Here is a 16,913-nt window from a genome sequence, read left to right on the forward strand (position 1 = left end):
GGACACATTCAAACAACTTGAATGATAGAGACCCTAGACAGCATTCACTGGATGATTTCTTGTAAGTGCCACAGCAGAAGTGGTTCTTTCAAGCGAGGGACTTGAAAAGTGAATGGGTAGTGGACTTACGGGTAAGTTTGCAAAGGGCAGCATGCAAGAAAATAAGAAGGTGATGGTTGTTCTTTTCACATGAGTATTAACAAGGGGAGGGGGGAAGAATACTATGCTCAATTAAATCAATTCCATAAACTCAGGAACCAATTACAATTAGTAAACTCTGAAACTAGGAAAAACACTGTGTCCATTTCATGTTAACTGAAAATAGCTCAGGGGAAAATATATTTTCATTTTTCTTTCCAATAAAGGGCAAATAAAGGTAATAAATCAGAATTTTGTTAAATATTTCCTTTAAACAAATTAAGACATAAAATGTTTACAAAATGTAAATGATTCAGAATATGTACTAATTGTGCTTTTTTTTTTTTTTAAAAAAGTTTTGGACAAAAAATTTTAATATTCATGTTTAAAGCCACTATTTTGAAGCAGACACTAATCTAATTAAGGAACACGGTCAAATTAAAAATCACTGTCTGAATTTTTTGTTACTGATATTACAATGAACTACATTTACCATAAAACAAAAGGATTTAAGAAAAAAATATCCCTATCTTTTCAGTTTATTTTGTGCATTTGAAAGCAGGTTGCCTGTTTCACTGTTTCCCCTTATATAGGCAGACAGGCTCTGCAAATGGGCCATTCCCTTGTAGCCTGAGGTTCCTCTACAGGCAGCCTGCCTCAGATTTCCCTTAAATGGACTTCTCAAATAAACTCCAAAGGCTTTTTTGTTCAATAATGCCCCTTCTCCCAGCATATAGTTTATTGACAAAAGACAAAAAGCAAAACACAGTCCTGGGGCTTCTCTTCTCCCCATGAGTCTGCTCTTTGCAGCTCTTCCCTGCCTTAGCAAGCTATTCTCAGCCCCTCCTGGCTGTAGTCTTTTCTTACTCCTCTTTAATTTACTTACTCACTCCTAAGGGCTTCTGTATTTCACCCTGCTTCCCTGAGCATCCCCCCTTCTCTGCAGCTTCCTGATACTCTTTATAGGGGAATCACCTGATTCCTGCTCAGGTGTGCTTCCTTAGTAATTAGAGTTGGCTGGCCTCTAGCTCTTAAAGGGGCAAGCCACCCTGTTACAGCCCCCAGTCTTACAAATACTTATGCATGCGCTAAGCACAAAAATAGTCCTGTTTAAAATCAGTGGGACCATTCACATACTTAAAGTTAAGCCTGTTTGCAAGACTTAGGCTTTTTGCTAGTTAGTCTTGTCTGTGTGGGTCTTTCACAAAGCAAAATGAAAAAGAAAAATTTTAAAATATAAAAATGTGATTAAAACCAACTAAAATAGGCAGAAGGACTCAGGCTGATTTCAAGTTAAAATTTCCCTTTAAACAAAATCAAGTTGTCATAGAATTCTAAAATGAGAATCAACAAATTACTGTATGCACAATGTGTTACCACAGCAATCTGATGTGGTTGTCAAAAGATTGTGCACTAGCCGATGTCTACCAGCCCTAACTGCAATGAGAGCTCCATCATGCTATGCACAATGAGAGAGGCCCTACTTCAAAGAAGTTGCAATCTAAATAGACAAAAAAAAAAAACACAGAGTGGAAAACAGGAAGTATTATATCTGTTTTACAGATGAGAATGGAAAGATTCAGTAACTTGCCCAAGGTCACACAAGAAGTCTGTGGCAGAAATAGAAACTGAATCCCAATTTCCAAACTTCTAGTCTAGAGCTCTAACCAAAAGACAGATCCTTCCTCAGTTATATGTAATAATGAATATAATGAACATAACACAGCAGGTGGTCCAGAGATTAAAGCACATGAATGGGATGGGAGTCAAGAGACAAGTTTTCTTGTCAACTGTGCAATCATGGGAAAGTCACTTAACTTTTCTGCCTTAGTTCCCCACTTATAAAATGGGGATTATAACGTTTACTTAACAGTCTCAGATCTGTGAGGCTTAATTTATTATTGTTTGTATGGCAGTTTGAGCTCCTAAATTGGAAGGCGATGTATATATAAAAACACTTTGCATTAGAAGTATGTATATTTAATTATACTTAGAAATAGCAATTTTGGCATATCTGAAACTCATCTGAAAGACCTGAAACCTTTATCAGAACTATGCTATGTAATTATTTGAAATCAGTAGAGCCAATAGATAAGTCTGTATTTTCTGATGACTTCGTACAACATAGTAGCTTCATACTTCATTATCTTAAAAACACTGATACTTGGGATCACCGCATTTTCTTAACAAATCAAATGCATTACACATAGCTTTTGACCTACCAAGTTCAAAGAATGTCTAAAGAATTAAACATTTCTGCTGTCATAACCAAGAATCTGAAAATTGTACTGGAGGGCAGTGTGTTTCCTCAGTGAAGGCTATATTATAAATGATTGTCTCCAGCACAGAAACACAATTAGACAATTCAGCAGAACCTCACTAATTTGTACTTCAGGTGCCTGGAAACCCAATAATTCACACTTCAAAATTCATTTGCTGTTTGCAAGTTGGGTAACCACAGGTAAAGTTGTTGCTGTATTGGTATGGTCAAGATGTGACAGGGTGCTTGGATATTTGGTCAGTGATGAGTCACTGTCACAAAAACTATACCCAGCACAGTACAATGCCCTGAAACAGGGGTCCACATCAAATTTCCATTGCTGCTTCTGCCAGCAGGCCATCTCAAAGGTGTCCCCACTCCAATCCTGGTGCAGAAGTGGAGACAGAGAACAGCACAACCTTAGAAGAGTGGTATCTTAGAAGGGCCACTGCCCCCTTATTTTATTTATTTTTTCTTTTCAGTTGTGCCACTCAGGGACACATTCAGCTGGGCCAGATGTCAGGAGGAAGGGCTTAGCGGGAAAGCAGCCATCATTTGAGCTACACTATGTTGTTTTGGGCATTCTCTAATATTAGTTCCATCCCACTCTCCCTCTTTTAGATTTAACCCACAAAGAAGGGGAGGAGGAAGAGATGACATTAGGGATTGCTCCACAAACAACACGCAGGACTTCAGAGCTGGTTGCTCAGCAACTGAACTTGCTCCAGCAACCATATACCACAGCTATGGGAGAACACAGACAAACAGTGACATACTTAGATAATGACCCCTGAAGAAAGAAAAAAAAAGTAGACCGTCAGCAGCTTTTCTAAAGGAGTTCCTTATTAGACTTCAGTCTCATTCCTAGGCTGCCTTCATACCAGTTTCGACTTCATCAGAAGTGATGGAGCACTACCTAGACAGTTTGCAGTGAAGAGGAGCTAGGGGAGGAGAATCAGAAACAACAAAAATTGCAATAAACCCTGTAAGGTCACCGTCATGGTTTAGCACGGATAGCTGCACCTCTGTTCCCTTTTTGTCTCTCAAGTGCACACCGCCCAAGTGTCAGGCCTTGTGCCTTACCTCTACTGGGGTGGAATTCCTCAATTCTCCCACTCTTAGACTGGGCTGTCGGCTACAGCAGCCTGCATATCAACAGTGCCTACCCAGCAGGTCAACCTGAGTTTGGCACCTGTGGTTCTTCGCTTTGGAAGTCTGTAACCAGTGGTGTATATGTTGCTTATGCTAACAATAGAGCAAAACACAAGAGAAAAAGGATTTGTGTAACAACAGCCTACAAGCACATCCATCTTACCTAAAGTCCTATCATCCCAGGGATAAGCTAGGCAGGCCTAACTTCTTCAGACATTCCTAGTAAGCACGTGTGCGTCAGTCTTGTTCCCCTGAATAACAATTGATTAGCCATCTGAGAAACAGCCCCTTCTAATACAGCCAGAGCTGCTTTGTTTCGTGTCAATTCCCAGGCTTGGCCCTGTTTGTCAAAACTAATTCTGTAAGATGGCTGAAGACAGGAGGTGGAATCTTCAAAGTTAACACTTTTTCGGCATTGTCTCTTAATAACCCTTAAGTTATAAACAAGGACTGGCTTATTCTGAGCTATTGTTTCACTTCCTGCTTGTTTTTATTACAAGCCCCCTATTAAACTAAACCAAAATATGTATACACTAAACATCCCAATAACCACCTCACATACAGTATTAATAAATTATTACAGAGCAGCTCCACTCCTGTCACAATTACCATACTTTATCAGCAGGATCAATGTAGATGGACTGCGTTCCTTGACTGGCCAATGATGGACCATCAACATCTCATATACACACAGGCTCAGAATTACAATACTTCACGTGTGGTTTCTTGATCTGTGTGATGAGTGTGGTTTTACCATGTTAACAGGTACAAATTATTCTTCATTTTTTATTGCATGGTACTCACAAATGTGTTTCGCAATGAAAACTACGAAAAGATAGGTCCCTGTCACAAAGAGTTTACAATCCAGATTACTTTATGGCAGTTGCATCTCTATGAAACTGTGGTAGTATATTTGTCAGGCACGTGAAAAGGAAACTTCAACAATGGTATCACACTGCCTGAAGAATCGCATCTTTTAAAGCTTAGGCGAGGCAATCCTAGTATGAGCCCACACATCTTAGAAATTTGCTACCACCAAAAATATCTTAAATGTGATCTGTACCAGGGCTTTTTCAGGGGACTTTGCTAATTGGTCTCATAGAATTCTCTAGCTAAAAAGTAAGGCAGCAGGAGAAAATGGTATTCTGCTCCTTTACAGGGAACGTTAATGACTCAACTTTAGCCATGCAAGGTATGTCCAGCTACTACCCGTAATGAGTGTTCTATAAATCTATGTAATAAAATCATAATTAAGCATTTAAGGAACTAAGGAAGCAGATATTATTAAGGGCCTAATTATTTAAAAGAAATTGTGCAGCAGTGGGCTACCATAATTTTTTTCTGCTTTGTGCAGAGCGGGGAGAGAGAGGCTGTGACCTAGTATTCTTTCACTATAAAGAACAAGCTGCAAGAGAGCAGTCCTAGGGAATATATGAGGTCAAAGAACCAGCAAAACATTGCTGAAAGGCAACAATCACTTTTTCCATAACTAAGCACATCACTTAACTCTTCAGAAAAAAAATGCAGAAACATAGCATTAAGTAAAGTCTTCACAAACAAGTTTAAAATGAAATCTAGGTGAAAGCAAACTCGAGCCAAGCGAAACTTTTAGAGGCAATTTTAGAGCCAAAAATGGAGCTTATGTGGAACATGTCAAGAAGACAGATGCCATAATTGGAAGAATACAATTAATGACTTGGCATTCAAATGTCATGACAGATAGCAACATTCTGTACGGTGGTCATTGTAGCTATTTCGGTGTAACATACAAATAGACAAAAGAACAGGATGAACAATATGATTCTCTTAACATGTTCTTTTTTTAAAAATTGTATATGAAATTAATAATTTGTAAATATAAATATTATGTGGTCCCTGTATATGGGCTTCAAGGACATGTTGTCAGCTTTTTCCAGTTGTTATAATTTTAAGAATGATAATGTGCGACATATATTAATCCCACAGGGATGACCAGACCATTTAAACAAAATGAAAACCATATCAAAAGGCAATAAAAGAGAACAATATGGCCACAGATTATTTACTGAACAGAAGAACTAGATGATTTAGAAAATATAAATAGTCCATTTGTAAAATATACAGAGGACCAAGTAATATCCAATTAGGAAAAGAGAAATAAAAACCAACTATTCAGACACTGGGAGTTGGAATTATATGTAAATATAGACTTCTGGAAAAGGGTTATCCTTGCTACAATGCATGCAGAGCACATTTTCAACTCATAATGAAAACCAATTTTCTTTTGAACACAATCACACTTTAGGGTCAGAAGTGGCTCCAGCCCACAGGTTAGACACCACTTATCTAGTTCTTGACTTATATTGTCTTGTTTTATCCAACCAGGCATGTTTTTCCCCCACATCTGAGTTGGGAGTTTTTGTTACAATTATTTGTATTAAAATATTATAAAACTATAGCTTTAAGTAATAATTTAAAAATAATGTTTCTATTTAACTTCATAGTCAGAACAATTTTACATTAACCCTCTTTGCTGTAATCTTATAATTTCATTCACCCATACAATAAAATGATAAGATGGTGCAAAGAAACAGTTTACTAAAAAGGATAGATATTTTTTATGCAAGAGAAAAAAAGAGCTTCTAATTTATACCCCTAATTTACAGACATCATGAGTTTTTTATGACTGTTTTGAGTTTTAAGCGTTGTTTATGGCGTTGTATTGCAACATCGCAGAATGTTAATGGTTTACTTTTAATTAAAATATTATTAGCTTCCTATCTCTGAACTTGACAGGGGCAGTTTATTATTAAGTAAGCACAGCACACTGCAGTTTGTATAAATTACATTTAGAAGAGACACTGAAGAAACCTTCACGGTAGCTAGACAGTCTACGCTACAGAAAGCTGTAAAAATAAAATAATCTAAATGGAAGGTTCACTTAACACTAATGAGCTATTCCTTAATCTTAAGCATAACAAATATAATTAATACAATTTTGTAATGGTTTGGTTTGTTTGTTTAAATGTGAAGAAATCAGTAATGCCAGTTTAAAAATATCACAGCCTTCTGTTATAATTTTAGAAAGCATCCTCCTTTCCAGAATATATTAATTTTAATCAGGATCAGACATAGTATACAAAAAAGGAGATTTTAACACCTTTTGAGAAAAGAACAGATACTCTAATGAAAAGTTTATTAGAGATTATCTCTGTCCAGAACCAGGCATGCTCACTATTAAAACACTGATAAATTAAAATTAAAATCACATTATGGTGTTTTTAAAACAATTACATTAAAACAAAATTAGATCTAAATTAAGAACAAGCATAGTTCCACCTGCTCAGTGTGAGAGCAAAATCATGTAAAACTGTTATTTTACCAATTAGCTTTTCTCTAGCACTTTCTATTAAAAGATCTGCAAGAACTTTACAAACATTAGATAACTTAATTTTCAACCTAGACAATTTACACATTTGGACTTAATGCTACAACCACAAGATGTCCAATACTGATGATTACTAATTTTTAAGAGCTTATATAAATAGCCTGAGAAATCTCAAGTGAAACACAAAGGAGACTAGAATAGGAAGACAGACCATATTTCACTAAAAGATAAATATTTATAACAAATGAATTATCTACTATAAAAGATCATAGTACTGACTGCCTCTTTCAATTAAAAAACCCCATAGGGTTGGGGGGACAAGGTGGAAGAGAGAGAAGGATAGGAGAAAAATCTCTGCAAGGCCTTCTTCTGTGGAACGTACTCCAAATTCTTCCTTGTGTAAAAATATATCCAACCATGAGAATTCCTTTCCTTGTGCCCACGGTATACTAGACAAAGTTTAAGGGGAAGTTTTAGCAGTTTTCTAGTACAAAATTAGTTATTCTAAACACTTTTGCTGTAACAAGAATTTTCCACCAAAACAAAGTTATAAAATACATCCCGATGAAGTGAGCTGTAGCTCACTAAAGCTTATGCTCAAATAAATTTGTTAGTCTCTAGGGTGCGCACAAGTACTCCTGTTCTTTTTGCTGATACGACTAACACGGCTGCTACTCTGAAAACTGACTCATTGAAGTATTTCAACTATTAGTGTTTTCAATCAACTATATATTTTATATTTTTCTCCTGTGCCAGAATTGATCCATATCCACTCTAGGAATGGTATGTTACTGAATTCTCTCCTTGATCATGAATTCCGCTATTCTGCAATGTGGGGAACTGCAAAATGTGAGAAGTCAGTGAGTTCTTTTGGTATCACTTGCAATGCTTTTTCTTGTTACTAGCTGTAAATTGTGGTGTGGAGCGCAAATTCACTATGCTCTCAGCAGGCATAGAACAGCTCTCTGCTCTAGGCAGCATGTTGTGGGCCAGTTCACTTGTACCAATTTATTCCCTTGACTTCTCGTGCAGTGCACGTAGGTCATGTGAACTTTCACACTGCAATACTTGTTAGATTCCTTATGCCCCAAAAGTTTAAAAGCGCCTGCAAGCATCTCACAGAGTTCCTTCTCCTTGCTTACTGAGTCTCAACTGTTGATTCCCAGTGTAGGGTATGTCTATACTGCGTTGAACACCCGTGGCTGGCCCATTTCAGCTGACTCAGGCTCACGGACTCAGGCTATGGGGCTGTTTTAACTGTAGTGTAGATGTTGGGCTTTGGGCTGTAGTCCAGGCTCTGGGATCCTCCCCCCTCGTGGGGACCAGCTGCGGGTGTTTAATTGCAGCATAGACATACCCTTAAAGCTAGTCAGCACTACAATGGCATTTCCACTACAGTTATCTTGGCAAAGCCCCATAGAGAACTGCAGAATATACCAGAAAAAAAGAGTTCTGTTGATGTTCTAGTTAAACCAACTTCCCAAGCTCTTTGGCCAGTATACTTTGTCTGTGGGTGCTCATCACTATAGTATATGAAAAAAAACAGTATTTGCTCATTTTTTTGCAAATTAAGAACATAAGAACATAAGAATGGCCAGACTGGGTCTGACCAAAGGTCCATCTAGCCAGTATTCTGTCTTCCGACAGTGGCCAATGACAGGTGCCTCAGAGGGAATGAACAGGTAATCATCAAGTAATCCATCCCCTGTTGCTCATTCCCAGCTTCTGGCAAACAGAGGCTAGGGACACCATTCCTGCCAATCCTGGCTAATAGCCATTGATGGACCTATCCTCCATGAATTTATCTAGTTCTTTTCTGAATTAAATTAAAGACTGTATCACAATGCATACACATAAGGGAGCCAAATTAAGCTTGCACAGGCAACATTATTTCTGGCATTTCCCAATTTTTGAGAACTTGACTTTACAACCTAAAAAATGTTCTTTTTAGCATAGAGGTTTGTTGTGAGTGCAGTTTTCAAATGTTTTAAAAAAGCAAACTAACAAACCCCAGAAATTCCATCATGTGACATCATACTGACACCCACCTGACTCATCAGCGGATCGGAAGCTTTGCCACCGATTAACATTCTTTAACAGTTTTTTCTGTGTGTGTGTAATTTCCTGTACAACTCAACATAAAGACTAATAAGCATTCATTGCCAGACAGCGTACTTATATATTCCTAAATAATTCTGCAGCATAGAGCCAACAGTTTATTACTCGACGCCATCACGTAAGCACACTGCTTGTATCTTTGTGTATGACACTGAAGATTGTTAAATAAAGCTCAGGTAAAAAAAACACTCTCAAACTACCATATCTTGATGCTCTCACACACACCAGCCAACTCCACCTTTCAACTTCTAACAAAGGAAATTTACTGACTTATATTAGATTTATAGACTTATACAGTCAGTTGTAAATCTGCAAGTCTAGAAAAGTGTAAATGCCAAATGACATGCATTAGAGAGGAAAAAACTATTGCAACCATATAATTTAGTAATGAACAAGCAGAGAATGAGAAAGTAGTGCTGATAAACCATTAAAGCATATACAAAATATACAGATATTCTTTGTGATCTGTTACTTGAAAAGTGCATAGTTTTACTAAACACCTTATTTCACCTTTGCACAATATATGCCAATGAGCAGCCACATAAACACTTTTTTACAGGAATAAAGTCTCAGGTATAAAGAGTCTTGGATTACCATAGGTCATTATATGATTATGTCTGTGTTTATTAAAGATGATATATGATTAGTATTTCAGTTTATGGATATGCACATCATAACATTGTGCTGTTTTAACACACTAGTGAGCGTTTCAGAGTAGCAGGCCGTGTTAGTCTGTATTCGCAAAAAGAAAAGGAGTACTTGTGGCACCTTAGAGACTAACAAATTTATTTGAGCATAGCTTTCCGTGAGCTACAGCTCACTTCGTCGGATGCATTTGGTGGAAAAAGCAGAGGAGAGATTTATATACACACACACACACCACACAACACACGAGAACATGAAACAATGGGTTTTATTCATACACACTGTAAGGAGAGTGATCACTTAAGATAAGCCATCACCAGCAGCAGGGGGGGGAAAGGAGGAAAACCTTTCATGGTGACAAGCAAGGTAGGCTAATTCCAGCAGTTAACAAGAATATCAGAGGAACAGTGGGGGGTGGGGTGGGAGGGAGAAATAACATGGGGAAATAGTTTTACTTTGTGTAATGACTCATCCATTCCCAGTCTCTATTCAAGCCTAAGTTAATTGTATCCAGTTTGCAAATTAATTCCAATTCAGCAGTCTCTCGTTGGAGTCTGTTTTTGAAGCTTTTTTGTTGAAGTATAGCCACTCTTAGGTCTGTGATCGAGTGACCAGAGAGAGTGGTTATTGAACCACTAACCCAGGAACCTATCCTTGCAACAAAGCCCGTTGCCAACTCTGTCCACATATCTATTCAGGGGATACCATCATAGGGCCTAATCACATCAGCCACACTATCAGAGGCTCGTTCATCTGCGCATCTACCAATGTGATATATGCCATCATGTGTCAGCAATGTCCCTCTGCCATGTACATTGGCCAAACTGGACAGTCTCTACGCAAAAGAATGAATGGACACAAATCAGACGTCAAGAATTATAACATTCAAAAACCAGTTGGAGAACACTTCAATCTCTCTGGTCACTCGATCACAGACCTAAGAGTGGCTATCCTTCAACAAAAAAGCTTCAAAAACAGACTCCAACGAGAGACTGCTGAATTGGAATTAATTTGCAAACTGGATACAATTAACTTAGGCTTGAATAGAGACTGGAATGGAGGAGTCATTACACAAAGTAAAACTATTTCCCCATGGTATTTCTCCCTCCCACCCCACCCCCACTGTTCCTCTGATATTCTTGTTAACTGCTGGAATTAGCCTACCTTGCTTGTCACCATGAAAGGTTTTTCCTCCTCCCCCCCCTGCTGCTGGTGATGGCTTATCTTAAGTGATCACTCTCCTTACAGTGTGTATGATAAACCCATGTTTCATGTTCTCTGTGTGTGTGTATATAAATCTCTCCTCTGTTTTTTCACCAAATGCATCCGATGAAGTGAGCTGTAGCTCACGAAAGCTTATGCTCTAATAAATTTGTTAGTCTCTAAGGTGCCACAAGTACTCCTTTTCTTTTTACTAGTGAGTGTGTGTTCCATGTCACTCTTTGTGACCAACCACAGATATTGGTCTGTTACAACTCTCTGTTCGAGAATCTAGCTCTTAAAGCTCAAACTGTATACATTCATGCTTTCAGCTGTGAACGTCTCTCGGTCAATCCTTTGTACACTAGTCAAGATAGCAGCCATCAAACTATGAAGCAAAAATGCTTATTATATACACAGCAAGAACAAAATAAACGTCCAGAAAGCTACTTGACCATAAAAGTAATAGTTTTCATTTTAGTGTACTAGAAAAATCATGATCTGGAATGTACACTATTTAGCACCACAAGTAGTAAGATTAAGACTAAAGTAATCTGTTTTGTTCATTGATTTGATCATTTCAGTCCTATCTCTGAATACCTCCACTGGCTCACCATCCATTACTGCATCAAATTTAAGCTTCTTGTCTGCACCTTTAAAGCTCTGCATAACTTTATCCTGCCTACTTATCCTCCTTTCTCAAGATTCTTATCACCCTCTTCCTAAACCTCAGCACCCACAGCTCCTCCAGCATTACCATCCACATTCAGCCATTTGTTAGCTTCTTGCATAATCATCACAATGCCTTCTCCCACTTAGCACCATATGCATGCATGATATTACCTCCATTAGTTCATCCACAAGGCTCCAACCCTCTCTACTTTTAAGTACCTCTTGAAAACCAACTTCAATTGCATGTTTCAGAATAGCAGCCATGTTAGTCTGTATCCGCAAAAAGAAAAGGAGTACTTGTGGCAGCTTAGAGACTGGTGAATCAAATTATCTTGTATATCCATTGCCTATTCTTTTCTTTCCCCTATACTTTGTCTACTAATTTTTCTATCAATAGATTTTGAGTGCCTAAGAACAAGAGGCACTGCTTCCAGAATCCACCTTTCCTCTGTGAATGCTACATAAAGAGAAAATAAACAAACTATGCCAAATTTTTGAGAAAAATACTAGCATCGCTTTAAAAACTTAACCCTGAAATAGTTGGTTATTTTATTCAAAGAGAAACATTTGAGAATTTTTCTAACTGGGTTGGAACTTTTTTCTAAGCAGTCAGTTTTCAAAAAGCGTGTCATGTCGTACCTGAATATAAAAATATGGAATATCTTACTATTCCTTTTTTTCTTAATAAATGCCTTTCCCTTCATTTATCAGAATAGAAGATTTGATCTTTAATTCAGTTATTTTACTTTGCATACTAAGACAAACCTACCTTTAATATATGAAGTGCTCGAGAGAATGTAGACAGATGTGCAATGAAGACAACAAAATTAATTTCATATTTCTAATCTGGTTACTGTCATAAAAAGAGAAACCTCAGACTTCAGCTGTCAGAATAATTTAGAAGAACTCAAATCTAGCATTAAGCATCACAAATATGTTGTATAATATTTTCATTATTACGTTAGCAGGGCTTTTTTATCTAAAGGGAATTTAATCTGTTATTCACTGTAAACAAATGCCTAGACAATTTCTTCATGAAGGTCTGAACTAAGTGTTTTTATCACTATACCAAACATCTGTAGTTGGATTTTAAAAAGTACATTTGTCGACTGTTTTTCTTAGCACTAACGTTTCTAAGGTTTGCTGCCAATGTAAAACTTACAGTTCCTGAAAATATAAAAAGGTGTACATTTCATTAACAATGGCTAAGATCTCATAAATGAAGTAACTTTCTAATTGTCAGTTATCACTGTCCCTCAATTACAACCATATGACTGCATATCTTCAAAGATACAAAAGTGCAATATTATATTATTAACAATTGTGAATGCCACCGTAGGTATGCATGGTTCCTGTCCCAGTGAGTTTACAATATAAAGCTCCAATTCTGCAAAGACTTACACATAAAGTTAAGAACATGTGAATAGCCCTATTGACTTCAATGGGACTAGTCGTCATGCTGCATAAGGCTAAGAATGTGCCTAAGTATTTCCTAGTACCAGGGCCTACGTTAAATAAGACAAATACAGGATGCTATGGCAAATAATGTTGGGCAAAGGGATGAGAGGACAGTACAAACGGTTCCTTAATTCATACATGTAAGGTATATGCATAAAATATATTTAGTATTACAGATATATAAATTAAAAAAAAAAAAAAAAAGATTGTGTCCCATTGTGTCTTACAAAGTGATTGCCACAAGACTAGAGTGTCCACACTACCACTCAAACTAGACCATTAATAAAGATATTTTGGTAATTCATAAATAAAATATAAATCTATATCAATTTACAGCTAAGGTCACAAAGCCCTAGCATAAATCTTGCGATGTTTCTAATTATCAGTTAGGAAGTGTTTGTCTACATTGTGACTACTTAAAAACAAACAGTCAAAATTCTTTTTGAACCTCAGCTCTGTATTTAAAACCTTAACTATGCTTCAAAGCTGCAGTTTGCAAAACTCATGCAAGATACCTAAAACTATTCTCAAAAAGAAAGGGAGTCCTTGTGGCACCTTAGAGACCAACACATTTATTTGAGCATAAGCTTTTGTGAGCTACAGCTCACTTCATTGATGCATCTGATGAAGTGAGCTGTAGTTCACAAAAGCTTATGCTCAAATAAATGTGTTAGTTTCTAAGGTGCCACAAGTACTCCTTTTCTTTTTGTGGATACAGACTAACATGGCTGCTACTCTGAAACCTAAAACTATTCTGTAATTCCTTCTCTCCTATCAGCCAACTTCTCACCCCATATCTTTTATGAAGATTTAAAAACACATATTCCATGTCCCATCCTACTATTTTCATCAGATTTCAACACCTTCACATTGGACACAGTCTATAAACAGAAACATTCTAATATCAACCACATGGATTAAACCAGATTATGGACTAGAACTTCCCAATTTCTATAATACACCACCCACTTTGTCTAAATAGACTGATTCACCACTATGCTTGGCTTACTACTTCTTCCACACGAACCACTATTTTATATAATGAATAAGGAGAATTAATTATGTTATAGGTTTGGGTCTTAACCCACACATACACTCATCAAGGCTGATTTATTTACTGCACAATACTTCTGACCTGATTGGTCACACAATGAGTTTTGGTGGAAGTGGGAATGATTGTATCCATGCATGTAGGCTTTTGTTTTGCAGGCATACTAAACACACACACACACACACACACACACACACACACACACGATTTAAGTCTACAAATATAATTCTTATAAAATGGCAAACTAACCGTATAAGTCTAAACATTTGAAAAATCCATATGGTAGTTTTAAAATGTTTACTTCTGTGACAAAACAAGATTAAAATTGGCAAAACATTACTAGCAAACATACGTATTTTTTTTTCAATAGCCAGTTGTATTATAATCTGATTTTAACCTGGTTTGACCCTTACCTCAGGCTGATTAGAAATATTCAGAATGAGTGCCCATAATTCAGCTCGGAGTGCTGTTGGGCACCCCTGACGGACATACTGCTGGGCTGCAGCACTATCTTGTTCCGTTAAAACTGCAAAATATGTAGATGCCATGAATTTACATAACATACATAATCATACATTTCCAAAAATTGTCATGTCATTTTTAAAAGTTTTAAACTACACACACTTTTTTAAATACTGAAAGTGATGGAGGAAAGACAAAGCACAACCCAGGCCAAGTCTCTGCATCAAACAGAAAGATTCTATCAGCTGAACTTCCCAAGTCTTTATTTCCATCCACAAACGTGTATTCTTTTACTGCATACAAATATCAAAGGGACATTATACAAAATATGACAATGTATTTCAACAAACATTTACAATCACTGTATTTAGTTTGACTCTGATATCCATTATTTTACCTTACTTCTTTCCCTTGCACCATGTATGCTTGTTCCTTATTATATGGCTACTCATGAGCAATGGGTTGCTAATATTTGTTTGATGCTGTCTCTCTCAAAAAGGGATCACTGGGATATTTAATTTGAAAAATATACACAAAATCAGGACGACTTTGTAAGCAGGACTGTGCTTCTTATTCTGAATTTACACATAGGTGATTCCTGGCCCAAGGCTACAATGGGGCCAGGATTTCACCCAGGGTTTATTACCCATTTCCTTCTCTTCACATGTCTTACCTTGCATCTTACTGGGCAACATTCAGCAGCTCAACCAATGGAGGGCTTCCACGTGAAGAGTGGGAAGTATCCCTTTCTATTCCTAAACCACAGTCAACAAGCTAATTAAGGAAGACCGATGCTGTGCAACTGAAAAACCTAATATACCTCTCTCAAAACTGTCCTATGAATGTAGTTCTAATGCAAATAAAAGGACTAGCATTGTAGCCATTTGATTGTGATGGTGCTTCAATTTAGGCATGATAGCTTTACCACCCAGCATAAGTAGGAGCCTGAAGGGCCGCGTACACTCCCCTGATTTGCCCTAATGCAACAGTCAGTCAATGGGATGGTACCTCTAAAAGGAGGGTTCTCATTGGAAGGACAATTGATATTAGCAAGAAGAGCTAAACAGGGGTCTTTCTGCTCAATCCTCTACTGTACAGTCAATTCTTTGTTCTTCATGCTTTCCTTTAGCTTGACAGAAGCAATTACTGTATTGTTGTCAGTTTTTAGCAGAATGTGTTGCATTGCTGTTGGCAGACAAGCTTCAGGCTTTGCTGTGAATCTCAAAGCCTTCAGTTTGAACACATTAACGTGCACAACTTTGAACAGGTTATCAATTTTCCCACTCAGGCTTCCCAACTGTGACTGGAGTCAGATGTTAGCTATTCTGCAATTTATAAGGGAAATCCCTATAGAAGGTATGCGCATAGTTGCACCTCCAGTTTAGGAATGTCTTTCTTCGGAGTAGTGGGAACTAAAGAGCATTCATGTCAGATCATCAGGCTGAATGCCCTCTGGAAAGCATCACACGTCCTGGAAAGACATCAATAACCTCAAGAAGCAAATTAGCAGTTATGCTGATGAATGGTTTGGTTGCTACATTGCTTTTGCAAGGACTTCTCAACTTTACTATTAGGTCTCTGAATAGATGACTAAATTGTAATATACTGTATTAGTAGGCCAAAGTGTGCCCTCTTCTCTGATAGAGTGAATATGCTTTTATGATTCATCAGAGAAGACAAGTCGACTGCCTCTAATTTCTTTGTCCGGTCCATTGAGCATAGAATTACATAAATACTACTGCTGAATTCTGCTACCAGTATCACAACCAATTTGATAACAGTATGCAAAAATCATAGCTAAGCCAAAAATAGGGACTGATACTGAAGTGGACCAGACCAAGACAAGCCTGACACATCTTGGTGGCTAGAAAAATCTGTAGGTGGGAAACTTTAATGATAAATGAGAAAATATTTCCAATAGATTGTGACCATGGTGGAACATACGAGTTTCACACTGTATCCTTTGAACAGATGAATAAATAAGATGCAATTCTGGGGGGAGTTTCTTAGAAAAGTAAAATATCTTCTTGCTTTACTAACTTTTATTGACTCTGAAGTTCACGATAGCTATGTCAGTATTCACATACATCCTGTGTGATATAGTGGGAGAAATCAGGAAGAAGATTTGGATACTGAACCTAAAGGATATGCCTCCTTTCCTCCTCTGACTGTGAAAAGACCCAAGGTGCTGGAATAGCCCAAGATGCTAAAGGTCCCCACTGGAAACCTAGGCAATACATCTGTACTTCATGAACTCTGCCTGGTTCACATCAATAGGTGAGATGATGAGACAAGAGAAGAGAAAAGGATACAATTCAAAATCCTTGAATGAAGCTGGACAAGTCTGGTTCAGCTGCAGTCACGAGTCAAAGACTCAGACCTACCAGACT

The 16,913-nt window shown here is 37.5% G+C and overlaps 1 protein-coding gene across 5 annotated transcripts in view; it reads right to left on the minus strand.

Annotated features, from left to right (window-relative positions):
* Nucleotides 1-16,913, minus strand: part of TBC1D19 (TBC1 domain family member 19) — a 114,420-nt gene that overhangs the window by 51,220 nt on the left and 46,287 nt on the right. For all 5 annotated transcript variants that reach the window (XR_006281171.1, XR_006281170.1, XM_043514047.1 and 2 more), the window contains one exon: nt 14,475-14,587. Coding sequence is in view for 3 of the 5 variants with exons in the window: in XM_043514047.1 (XP_043369982.1) it covers nt 14,475-14,587 (113 nt within the window). In the remaining 2 variants the exon portion in view is untranslated. The remainder of the gene's footprint in view (nt 1-14,474; nt 14,588-16,913) is intronic.

This window comes from Dermochelys coriacea, chromosome 4 (assembly GCF_009764565.3).
Source record: "Dermochelys coriacea isolate rDerCor1 chromosome 4, rDerCor1.pri.v4, whole genome shotgun sequence".
Lineage (NCBI taxonomy): Eukaryota > Metazoa > Chordata > Testudines > Dermochelyidae > Dermochelys > Dermochelys coriacea.